Source organism: Kogia breviceps, chromosome 16 (genome assembly GCF_026419965.1).
Source record: "Kogia breviceps isolate mKogBre1 chromosome 16, mKogBre1 haplotype 1, whole genome shotgun sequence".
Taxonomy (NCBI): Eukaryota; Metazoa; Chordata; class Mammalia; order Artiodactyla; family Physeteridae; genus Kogia; species Kogia breviceps.
In genome coordinates, this window is record NC_081325.1 from 12,350,155 (window position 1) to 12,363,537 (window position 13,383).

Below are 13,383 nucleotides of genomic sequence, written 5' to 3' on the forward strand. Positions count from 1 at the left end.
GTCCTTTATTATTCTTTTAATTTCCATGGGATATGTAGTTATGTCTCTTCTTTCAATTCTAATATTAGTATTTCCATCTTCTCCCCCCCCTTTTTTTTTGTTAGTCTGGCCTAGAGGCTTATCAATTTTATTAATCTTTTTAAAGAGCCAGCTTTTGTTTTCATTGACTTTTTCTATTGATTTCCTGTTTTCCTTTTCTTTGATTTATACTCTGGTTCTTATTATTTCTTTTTGCTGCTTACTTTAGATGGCATTTACTCTTCTTTTTCTAGTTTCCTAAAGTGAAAATTTAGATTAATGACTGTTAGATTTATATATATATATATATATATATATATATATATATATATATATATATATATAATTTTTTTTTTTCATTATAGAGGTCTGAGCATCCAACCAATATGTGGAGGCATGGTTTCCCCCCCATACCACCAAAGATTCTCTGTGACACCAGCTGGGTATCCTATCATTTAACTCAATTCTGACACTCAAATCTGACATAGCATCAGATCCCACAGGTTAAGGGCTCAGTCTCACAAGACTGGCCCTCTTCACTTTAGATGCCAGTTGTTAAGTCCAGGTTATCACCTGTGCTTCTGAAAAACTGACTGTAGTTGGTAGCTTCCAGTAACCTTCTCCTTGGACTTCAGGTGATAGTTGCAAGTCCAGGTCATTACTGGTATTTCTGACTGACTGGATATAAACCAGAGGTTCCCGCCACCCTCTTGGGTTCGATTACTTTGCTAGAGTGGCTCACAGAGCTTAGGGAAACATTTTACTTACTAGGTTACTAGTTTATTATAAAAGGATGATGAAGGATACAGATGAACATCCAAATAGAAGAGATGCATAGGGCAAGGTATGGGGAGAGGGCATGGAGCTTCCATTCCCTCTGCAGGTATGCCACCCTTCTAGTACCGCCATATATTCACAGACTGGGAAGCTCTCCCAGCCCTGTTTTTTTTTTTTAATGGTGGCGTCATTACATACACATGACTGATTAAGTCAATGACTGTTGGTGATTGAACTCAATCTCCAGCCCTTCTCCCCTCTCTCCCTGGAGGTAGGTGAGTGGTAGGTGGGCTGGACTGAAAGTTCCAACCCTCTAATTATGTGGTTGGCTGTGTTAGCAACTAGCTCTCATCCTTAAGTGAGTTCCAAAAGTCACTTCATTAACATGACTGAAGACACTTTTTATTACTGCCACACCTTAGGAAATTTCAGGGGAGCTCTGCCAGACCTCTGTGCCGAAAATAGGGACCAAGAACAAATGCATATTTCTTATTATAAATCATAATATCACAACATTCAATGCTCTAAATTTCCTAGTAATCATTGCTTTCATTTTATTCCACAGATTTTGATAAGTTGTATTTTCATTTTCATTTCATTCAAAATATTTTTAATATCTTGAGATTTCTTCTTTGACCCATGTGTTATTTAGAAGTGCACCGTTTAATGTTCACATTGTGGCATTTTCCAGTTGTCTTTCTGTTACTGATTTCTAGCTAATTCCATTGTGATCTGAGAGTAGACATTGTGTGATTTCCACTATTTTAAATTTGTTAGATGTGGTTTATGGCCCAGAATGTTGTCTAGCTTAATGAATGGTGTATGCGAGCTTGAGAAGAACATTTATTCTAATGTGGTTGAGTGAAGTAGTGTATAGATGCCAATTATCTCCAGCTGTTTGTTGGTGTTGTTGAGTTCAACTATGTCCTGACAAATTTTCTAACCCCTGTAGTTGTCCATTTCTGAGAGAGGGATGTTGAAATCTCCGACTATGATAGTGATTTCATCTGTATCTCCTTACTGTTGTAGCAGTTTTTGCTTCACATAATTTTATGTTCTGTTGTTACATATATGCGCTTTAGGTATTGGTATCTTCTTGGAAAATTGACTCCTTTATCATTGTGTAATGCTGTTCTTAATCTCTGATACTTTCCTTGCTTTGAAGTCTTCTCTGTCCAGAATTAAAGTAGGTACTTCTACTTTTGTTTGTTTGATTTTTGTCAAAGGTGCAAAAGCAGCGTAAGGGAGGAAGGATAGTTGTATGCTAAAATGAACCTCAACCTCATTAAAAATTAACTCAAATATCAGCTGTAAAGGTAAGATATAAAACTACAGAACTTTTAGAAGAAAACATAGGAGAAAATCTCTGCAACCTAGGCTATGCAAAGGCATTTTAGACATGACCTTAAAAGTGTGATGCATACAAGGAAGAAATTGATAGATTTGACGTTGGCTTCATCAAAGTTAAATTTAACCTTTTACTCTGCAAAAGAAACAATGAAAAGACATTTTACAGGTTGGAGGAAGATGACAGAAAATCACTTATTTGACAAAGGACTTATATCAAGACTACATTTAAAACTCTCAAACACTAGTAGTAAGAAAGCATGAAATCCAATTTTTAAAAACGGGCAAAAGACTTGAGCAGATACTTCACCAAAGAAGGCATAAGGATGTCAAAACTGCACATGAAAAGATGTTCAACAGCATTAACCAATTTATTTAAAACACTATGAGATGTAACTATATAGTTAATAGAAAGGCCAACATTAAAAAAAAATACTCGTGATGCCAGGTGCTGGTAAGGATGAGGAGCAACTGGAGCATGTTACTGGTGGGACTAGCAAATGGTATAGCCATTCTGTCAGTTCGGCAGTTTGTTATGAAGTTAAACATATACTTACCATATAATTCAGCCTTTCTACTCCTGGATTTGTATTTGTGAGAAATGAATGAAAACTGTTCACACAAAAACCTTCATGTGAATGTTTACAGTAGTCCTATTCATAATTGCTATAAACTAGATACAGCTCAAATGTACCCATTAGGTAGTCTGTTTATTCAAGGGAATACTATTTATCAATTAAAAGAAAAAAATCTTGATGTATGCAACTACTTAGATGAATCTCAAGACACAATATGTTGCAGTCAAGAAGAACATATTAAGAAGATTACATACTGTATGACTATCTATATGACATTCTTGAAAAGTCAAAACTATATCCATATAAGAGATAAGTAGTTACCCAAGGTTGTTTTGGCTGTTGAGAGGGTGTGAGTGCAAGGGTATAAAGGGATAGGATAAATGAGTTTTTTGTGTGTGATGGAACTCATCTTATCTTGATCGTGGTGGAGTTATACAAATCTATATATCTAACATTCTCAGAATTACATACACACACAAACACGCACAAAGAAAAGAAGTAAAGAAGTTGGTTTTACTACATGATCATTTTAAAAATGAAATTAATTATGGAAAGGATAGAAAATCCCTGGATGTATATGAAGCCTAAATATCAAATAATTATTTCATCTTTTTGTGTAGCTAGCTGTTTTAATATTTATTTTTTTTTGGTAATATCAGCACTTCTAGGGTGTATTTTTAATCCTGCTTTTATAAAATAGTCTGAAGATTGGCTGAAAGTAGACCCAACACCAGAGAAGGGACTATTTGGCCTCCCTGCTGTGCATGTTTTGATCTTGAAGGACATTGGAGTATGCATATATAGTTAAGATCACCTATTTGTCATTATAACCTATCTCTGTTTTTCCTTTGAATCTTTGAGCTTCTTGGGTATTAGGGAGTTACATCATTAAATTTCTAAATCATTCATGTATCCATGGTTATACACGAGAGTGGTGCTGCCACTAGAAACATGTCCAGAAAGCTCTCATAAAGGTGCCAGGACATCTAGAGCATTGTTATTGTTTGTTGGCTGGAATTAAATTAAAAATGAGTAGGCTTTAAGAGTTATCTCTTTTACAGTGGAGTGTTATAATAAATATCTATTGGTTATTGATAGAGAATATGAATAGAGATGATCAAAAGGCTATTTGGTTGTCAAACTATGTAAATACTGGTAAATGCTATATACTAACACATGATGTCATAAGAGGTTTGGAATTCCTCTACATGTACACATTTTAAAATTTCGTTTCCTTCATAAGATAACTTTTGACACATTACAGTTTTACAAATGTCTATTTTTTTGCTATAATATATTTTGTCAGAAATAAAATGGGCTAATGAAACATAAAATTAAAATCCGTTGCCAGACAAAGGAAGGTAAAAAACTGTGATAGCATGACTAACTTTTTAAAGAGCCTTTAAAGAATGTTCTTAGATAGCCATGACAGTCATGAGGCTGTCTGCCTCCTTATGAGGCTGAAAGAAAAGGGAGAAGTTACTGAGGAGAGATTTCATGGCTAAGGGAGGCTTAGTGATTTCATGTGCTACCCAGTGTATTTCATCTGTCCTCACATTTTACTGTACTGCATTTCACTGTTTTCCTTATTTGACTCTGCAGACAAATGTATTTTACTTATTTCGGCATGTATCTCCACTTGGATGTTTGAATTGATGAATGTGACAGTTTGTGTGTCAGGGTTTATTGCCTAGGTAGGAAGTTAGGCAGTGGTCTTTTGAGATAGCATCTTCAGGAATACATGGTCTAAAAGTGACTGCTAAATGTACATGGAGTTAGAAGCTTTTGGTTTAGAACTTTCTAATTTTGAACTGTGAAGGAATTTAACTCTTCTAACTTATTGATTGTGGGACTTTTTTGTGTCACTGGAAATTAATCGTGTTGAGTGTGAAATTTTCTTGGGTATGGACTTGAGTTGATTTCTTTTACAGTTTTATTCCTGCTATGATCACTCTCATCTTGGAAGGGTTTTGTAGTGAAAGAAATAGCATAGAAACTATATTTGATATTTTATATGTTTATTCATCTTTTGCAAGATTTCAATGTTTCTCAGTACTAAATTAGGCTACATAAGAGATGAAACCTTATGAAAAAGTCAAAAGAATTTCCCCCATTACTGGTACCTTTAATCTTATTGGAACTTAATCTACTTCTGAATTTATTCTGACAATTATTTTGCCTGTAGTGTTTCTGAAGAAATTAAAAACACCCTTATGTAAGTGGATGAGGTGTTGAATTTCAGGGGGAATCTTTAATTTTTACATTTTTAATTCCATTCTTCTTAATATATTTAAACAGCCCATCTAGCTGAGGTGCTTTGTTTCCATACAAAGCAAATTGAAAAGCCAGTTTCCTGTACCCTAAGAACTACCTTTGAACTGAACTTGGGTAATATATTAAATCTTAATAATTTAGTTATAAATTAAGTCTATCTTTATGATATATTGCATCTTTAATAAAATTCCTCAAAGATAATACAAGTTTTGGGATCATATTACATGAGTTATCTACATCAGTTATTTTTAAAAAATAAAGGACAAGCTGAAATGGATAAAGTTATATTAAAATCAAGTCAAAATCTATATTTACATAAATTTTAATGGCTCCTAAAGGTAGTACATATTTTTCTTTAGGAACAAAAATGAGTCGTGTTTATATGTAGTTGTTAAATATTATCCGGTATTTGTGGGCCAAGACTATTGTGGTAATTCTTTAATAATGTGGGCCAGAAAGCTCTGGAGAGATTATTAATATGCTAAGTCATTAGAGGTATTGTTGTATTATTTCCTTCATTTTTCTTAAGGTATAGCCCTTTACTAGTGTGATATTTGAAATAATTTTTTCCTAATTTAATTAAAGCTCATTAAAGAATCAGAAGATGGTAATTATTTTGAAGAAATAACCCTATAGTTTATTAGTGTCATTTTCCTTAAAAGGAGACAATTAAAAACCCTTAACCATTCCTGAAGTAGAATTGCTACTTACAGAACATACATTATAGTACTGTCTATTGAAAAGTTTAGCAATTTGATTTTATGAGGTAAAAACCAGTTTACCTTTTGTCTATCAAGTAAAATATTCCTGTGAAAATCTGTTTCTGGGTATTGCTATACTTTTCAAAAGAATGTTCTGTGTTGTGTATACTAGTTTTGGCTGACACAGATACTTGCTTTTTGGTTTATCCTGTATATTTAGATCCTCTACAGATGAACTGATGTGTCTAGACAGGAAGTGGTATGTAGGAGATATAGGAATGGGCTGAAGTATCCTTTATATTTGCCTTTGTATCTAGGGGAGTTGGAAATAGGCAAGAATGGAGAGAAATTTTGTATGGCAGTGCACAGAATTTTGCAAGTTAATTGTGAGCCCTGAAGCAATCCGATGCATTTTAGTTACTGGTAAGTTTGTTAAATTATGTTTGAAAATGTACCTCTTCGAAGATGGCCATCTATTTACTATTAAGTCCACCATGTCAAATATACCTATTTTAAAGATTTTTTGAAAAGATGTAGTATTGCTATTGCATTGGGTTTTAGGTATAAATTAAAAATACTTTTGTTAGTGAATGCATTTGACATTTCAATTGTTGTCACAGTTAAAATTGAAGTGAAATTAACATACGGGTAGTCTTGTGTTAATATTTTGGAATAATAAAATTAATATTTCTGATTTTGTAATGGAACTCCACTGTGTTTAGAAGTCTGAGTTAATTCATTAGATGTTTGAGAAAGAGTAGTCCTTCTGACATAAAAGAATAAGAAAATCCATGGCATCTTTGTAATTTTGTATGGTTCTAAATAGGAGGGTGATTTATTGTAAGAAATACTTTTTTGCATTTTTTTTCATGGACCATAGGAACCATAGTGAGGCATTTCTAGTCTTTCTTTTTGGCAGTGCTGATGTTTAGGAGTCTTAGTCATCTTTCCCCCTAAATCACTAACTCAGGTGTAGGTAAGAATTCCATGAACAGATTAGGAAATTGTGTAATCTCTATGCACTAGTTTTCTTTATTCTTTTCAAACACTTAGGCAGATGTATTATGTATATCAGTGCTTAAGCAATTATTTGTGAAGTGGCTTTGACTATTGATACAATTCATGTTAATTGGATTAGATTGCTTAATAGCTGTTCTTTACAGAAACATTAAAAAAAAATCTCAAGGGATTCTTTGGTAGTTGTGCTTTTCTTGTAAATATCCATCTTTGACTTTAGGACAAAGTAAAAGAATATCATTGATTTGCAATACTAGTTTACTGTTTTCTTTTTTGTGGCTTAAAGATACCGGGCCAGTTAATGTAATTGAATTTTAATTTCTTGTAACGAAGTAGTTTATTTACATATATACTATATTTTTCTAGCTGATATCATGTAATCCATTAAACTATCAATTTTATAGCGATAATAATGATGTTAATTTTGCTGTTGGTTCTTTTTATGAGAATATTTCTGATTTGAACAAGAATAGCCGCATTATCAGATAAATGTGTTGTCAATCCTATAGAAACCTGAAGGGCTAGAGTAACTTTAGAAAACAGAATAACTTTAGATTCCTTTTTAGCCACAACAATTTTCAGGTTTTCCTCATTACCAAATTTTCCGAATCTCATGTGCATTTAAAATATATTTAGAAATTTATGTGAATGTAAATAGACAATTTGGGGTACATTATAAAGCAGTGTAAATGGATATTATTTTAATGCTGATAAAGTCTGGCTTAGAGTCATTTATTGTTATAAACTACAGTAAGCATATATAATGAAGGAGTATATATTTTCTTAGTAATGCTATCATGTATTGATGCTGCTGATTGAAAATTGTTCATGTAATTTTGTGAAGTAATACATTATCAAAGCTTAATGTAATGCAATCATTTATTTTTCTTTTGTTTCTTCCTTCATTCCACAGACATATCAAGTGCTTTATGTTTGTCTGGCATATATCTTCGTGCTTTTATGTATTTGTGTATACATTGTGTAATCGATTGCCACTTTTTATTTCAATATGACATAAATCATCTTATTTTCTTTGCTCTCATAAACGTTCCTGAGGGCATATATGGACATAAGTAACATGTTTCATATTTCTCTGGATATTTAAATACATATATATATAAGTTGTTTTTAAAAACAGGTCTAAATGAAAAGTTTATTTTAGAAAATAGGTGTATTCTTCCAAAGCAATACTGTGAACATATTTTAAATTCTCTAAGATAGCATGTTCTTCAAAAGAATATTGTGATAAAGTCTTTATTATGGAGAAGCGCAATATTTGTGGGTGTCTTTCTTATGTTAGATTTACTTCAAGCAGGGAATATATATGTGTAACGATAAACTTTGATATTTTACCTTGGAATACAAAAAAACTCCACAATTATGTTTCTATGTAATGTTTAATTTTAAGGAGATAAAACCAGTTTTTCATTCTTGTGAGAAATATTCTTGCATAATATAATAGTCAGCAAAGTAGAGATTAAATTTGAATATGATTGTTACCTTTTGGAATAATAAAGTACTGAAATGGAACACTGTGTTTATGATCAATATTTGATGATTACATAATGGAATTATCTGTACTTTACATGCAGTGCTACTCTTTTGGCATTCCTGGTTGAACTACTTAAAAGTTCAGTAGCCATGCAAGAACAGATGCTGGGTGGAAAAGGCTTTTTAGTCATTGGCTACTTACTTGAAAAGGTAAGTGAAATGTATTGCTGGTTTTATTGTGTAGCCTTCACAGATGGACCACTGATGGACGTTCACTAACTATATTTTTTTTCTATAGTTTCCCTTTCCATTGACTGCAGAGGCCATGTTTTTGGTTAATTCACAAACATTTTTATATTATGTACTTAGATGTATGTGTGGACATTAAACTAAATTGGGTGTTAGAAATCTATATAGTTAAGAAATTTTGAATAAAAGTAGAAACTAAAGAAAAATTATTTTATCTACTTTTATTCAAATTAGAAGTATTTTCTCTTAATTACTTTTTCTAATTGTTTCTTTGCCATATTTACATTCAAACTAGGTTTCTTACAAATGTTATCAATTTTAGTGTCAATGGGTTTACTTTTTTGTTTTTGCTTTATTTTTCAGTTATAAGGTAAAAAAAATTCTATATTTGATAGCAACAGAAACATTAGTTTTTGCTTTGTCCCTGCTTTTAATATATTTGAATGTTTAAAGTAGTGTTTTTTTCTGATCAGTACACAGTGTAAACAGTACAAGTTGGATGGCTTTGATTTTCCTATCTGTGTCATTTATGCCCTGTTTTTTTAATGACCTTCTTTGCTTTAGTCAAAACTGTACTGTTATGGTAATGCCTGCTGAGTTTCTGATTATGGTCTCACACGAGTTCGGTTATATCATGTGATTTCCTTCAAAAAGTAAAGTGGTATTTCATAAATAAAAGTATTATTTTTCTCCTTAAGATATAGCTATCACCATCACTAGTGCTCCCAAATCTCTCCTTATCAGTTAAACATTAACATTCATATGACATTCAGCTGCTCTGTAAATGGAACTATTTGAGAAATAATAAAAGTGAAACCTCTACTAAGAGAAATAAACTTATTTTTCTCTTGGGAAATAAAATTTAGAGGACTTTTGGAAATGATTTTTTAACCTCAGATTAATCTGCATTTGAAATCCTTCTGTCTTTTCTTTGAAAAAGTACTTTTCTTTCTTGAAGTATTGTTGATCGTGGAATGATAGATTAAGTAGATCGATCATAGACAGCATTTTTTTTCAGTTACATTCTAATTTTTTCAGTTACATTATTAGGATTTTCATTAAGGCTATTTGGTTTATTTTTTTAATCATGGAAAACTATTTTCCTATATCTAGAGTATTACAAATTTTTTAGAAGATTTATGTTATAGTATATTTTACATGAATTACATGTTATGAAATACCTTTGTGACACTGCTGTCAGCAATCTTTGTGACAAGATTGCTGTCAGGAACTACCTCTTGAATATACTTTTCATCGATTTACTGAGGTTTATTAGCATAATTTTAAAGTGAGAATTCTTTTACACTTAAAACTTAGCTTAAAATTAGAAATATTGTGAAAAGTCTTCAAATCAAATAAAAAGAACATTAAAATAATAATAATGTTTCCATCATTTTACATTCCCATCAGCAGTGTATGAAATTTCCAATCTTTTCACAGCCTTGGAAACCACTGTTATTATCTGTTTTTTAAAAAATTCTAGCCATCCCTAGTGTGTGTGAAATGGTTTATCATTTTTGTATTTGCATTTCTGTGATGTCTAATGACGCTGAGCATCTTTTCATGTACTTACTGGATATTTGTGTACTTTTTTGAGAAATGTTTATTTAAAAGACCATTTTAAAAAACTATGATATTTCTTTTTATTATTGAGTTGTAGGAGAGTTTTAGTCTATAATGCTAAACCTTTATTAGATATAAGATTTGCAAAGATAGTCTTCCATTCTGTGGATCACTTTATGTCTTAATTTGCATTTCACTGTTGACAAATTAAGTTGAGCACTTTCATATCTTCCTTTCGGTTGTGCTCTTTTGCTAAATACCTGTTCAGAGTATTTACCCTTTTTCATTTGGGTTGTCTGTCATTTTCTTATTGATTCATGGGAATTCTGTATATATCCTGGATATGAGTCCTTATTGGATATGTATCACAAATATCTCTTCCTCTGTGACTTGCCTTTTCACACTCTTAATCATCAAATGCTTTTTCTGCATTATTTGAGATAATTATGATGTTTCTACATCTTTTTCTTAGTTTAGTGAGTTACATTAGTTGATTTTCAAAATAAAATATTCTTTATTTCTGGAATCCTGTGTAGTCTTAGATCCATTCCCATTCTAGTCCTTATGCTTTTAAAATGGCTTATATCAATGTCACTAATAGTCTTCATATTCTTAAATCTTATGATTCTGAAGTCTTCATCTTATTTGACTTAGCAACATTTTAGTTTAACATTCTTTCCCTTTCCTTCTTGAAATGCTTTCTTCAATTGTATTTTGTGACAGCATTCTTTATTTGCTTTCTTCCTACCTCCTTGGCCTCCTTTAATTCCCTCCTAGTAGTTCCTCCTCTTCTTTCTAAAATTCTAAAGACTGTGGTGCCCTTAATCCTGGAAACCTTTTCACTTTTCTGTTTACACTTTAATTGAGCTTACTATTCCCTTAGTTTTCCTTATTCTGCAAATACTCATTATTCTCAAATGTGTATATCCAACTACAGCCTCTCCTTTCAATTCAGTTCCACTTGGATGTTTAATAAACTTCACAGATCTAAATTATCCAAACTGTTACTTTTGATTTTCCTTTCAAATCCTTCGTCCTTTACTCTTCTCTGTCTTAGTTACTAGCATTACAACTCAACAAGTAGTTCAGACCAAAAATGTTAATTCTTTTTGACTGTTCTTTTTCATGCACTAAATTCATACTGGCAGTAAATTATGTTGTTGTAGTATCAAAACATATCCAGAATCAGTGACTATTTCCTACTTAGTACTCTACTCCTTTCTATGACCATTGATACCATCTTTATTCAAACCATCATCATCTTTCACCACTAGTTACTCACAGTCCATTTTTTGCTTGCAGTCGGACTAGTCCTTTGAAAATGTGCCAGATCTTACTAGTCCATCCTTCTCAAAGTACATTTATATCTCTTACTTCTGACATCATCCCTTACCATTCTCATTCTTTCTTTCTCTGTTGCAGCCACACTGACTGTTCTAAGGCCTCTTTGCAGACCTTTCCCTTAAAAACTAAAATAATAAACATGTGCTCGTCTTAGTTCTTTTGCATTTTCTTTTCACATGGTAATTCTTTTTGTAGATATCCCCATGGGTTGATTCTACACTTCATTCAGGATTTTGCTTATGACACCTTATCAGAGAAGTCTTCCTTGATCACTCTAAGTAGAATAGTACTCCTTTGATAACCATCAATGACTGTTTCCCTACTCTGCTCATTTTTTATAGCATCAGTCTGACATATTTTTTTTTACTTATTTTCTTCTTCCTTCCACTAGAATATAGGCCTCAGCTTCATGAAAGCAGGGACATTTTTTTCTTACCTTATTGCTGTATCTTCTACCTAAAAGTGTGCCTGCTTCAATAAATATTTGTTGAATTGAATTAAACAAATAAGAAGGACTTACATAGTTATCTGATTACATAAAAGAATACCTTTTTCATTTTTCTTAGATTAATGTTCACCCGTTTTATTTTTAAATAATCATCTGTCAGGTGAGAAGTATAAATAATAAGGTTCCATTTTTATTTTATCATCAACTAATAACAAGTTAATGGTTAACTGTCACTTAGGTTTATCTCCTTGTCTTGGAAGATATAAATTAGTTATCAAAGAAGGTAGTCTAATGAGAGGCCATCTTATTCATCATGTTTAGACTGTTTCACGAAAAACTTTTAAGCTATTTTTGTTTTGTTTTATTTTGCCAAAATATAAATTTGAAGAAAACTTAGAGATAATTTGATGCATTCAATAGTTTTTGTTGTGGTTAATAAAAAATTGATTCAAATAGCTTAAACATTAAGGAAATAGGCTTGCTAATGTAACTGGAAATCTAGTGATAGGTGGCTTATAGTCCTGGTAGGAAACAGATGCCATGCTCAAACTTGGTTATTGAGAGGCGTTTAATGCAAGGCTCTTCACAGGTTGTGAGCGTTGTTAAGGGAAGTCAGCAAAGTTTGAAGAGATGAGAGGAATGAGTGTTTAGCATAACTCAAATAGAAAGTTACTGTAACTGGAGAAGTGTACCTGACTAGAGTGTGGTCTTTGATAAAGGAATATAGAAAGGAATATAGTATACTCACCGGAAGCCAAGGAGATATATGCCCCAAACTTCATTTTCTTTCTATCCTTTAATTTCCTGCTGGAGTCTCTAACTAGTCAAACCCAACTGGAAGCCAATAGACAAGGGGGCATCCCAAGCACAGAAATAGGATAGGGAAGGTTGGAAAGTGGATCAGTACAGCCAGCAAAACATATCCAGTAAGTTGGACTTCAGGGTTTGGTTGTCTCCGTCTCAATTATGTCATCAGAGACCCGGGTTTTTTCTGTATGTCTGTTCTGCTCCCTATAGTCATGATTTTATGCTATAGCTGTTATTCTTTGTGGTCATACAAGGTTGCCAGGCAGACTTGGTGCCATAAGCCTTCACATCCAGGTGGAGAGAGAGCTCGTTTCTCCCAGTTACTGAACAAGATCCTTCCCTCCAATTGACTGGTCAGCTTAGGTCTTGGTCTACTTTGAACCTAATATTATCATGAAAATGTTTATGCTCCATATTTGAACTAATCATTGTCTGCCCCTGCCAAACAACAACACACACACACATAAGTGATGCACATTGGATTAGTCTATTTGGAGCTCAATCTTAGTGTCCTGGGAGGAGCAAAATGGATACTACTTTATGATATACCTCTAACTAATTGAAATAATTTCCCACAATTTGCTTAATATATAATGCATGTTATATATATATATATATATATATATATATATATATATACACATATACATATATATGTATATATAATGCTTTCTGTAATAAAAATGAACATTTATGGCAATCCATTCTGTTGTGGTCTGCTCTAAGTGTGGGAAAGACCTCTTTTTACTGAGTAGCAATTTCTCTCTCT

General features: G+C 32.4%; 1 protein-coding gene across 8 annotated transcripts in view; it reads left to right on the top strand.

Annotated features, from left to right (window-relative positions):
• NBEA (neurobeachin) overlaps positions 1 to 13,383 on the top strand; it is a 594,993-nt gene that overhangs the window by 110,677 nt on the left and 470,933 nt on the right. For all 8 annotated transcript variants that reach the window (XM_059042292.2, XM_067016556.1, XM_067016558.1 and 5 more), the window contains exon 11: positions 8,305 to 8,413. In XM_059042292.2, coding sequence (XP_058898275.1) covers positions 8,305 to 8,413 — 109 coding nt within the window. The remainder of the gene's footprint in view (positions 1 to 8,304; positions 8,414 to 13,383) is intronic.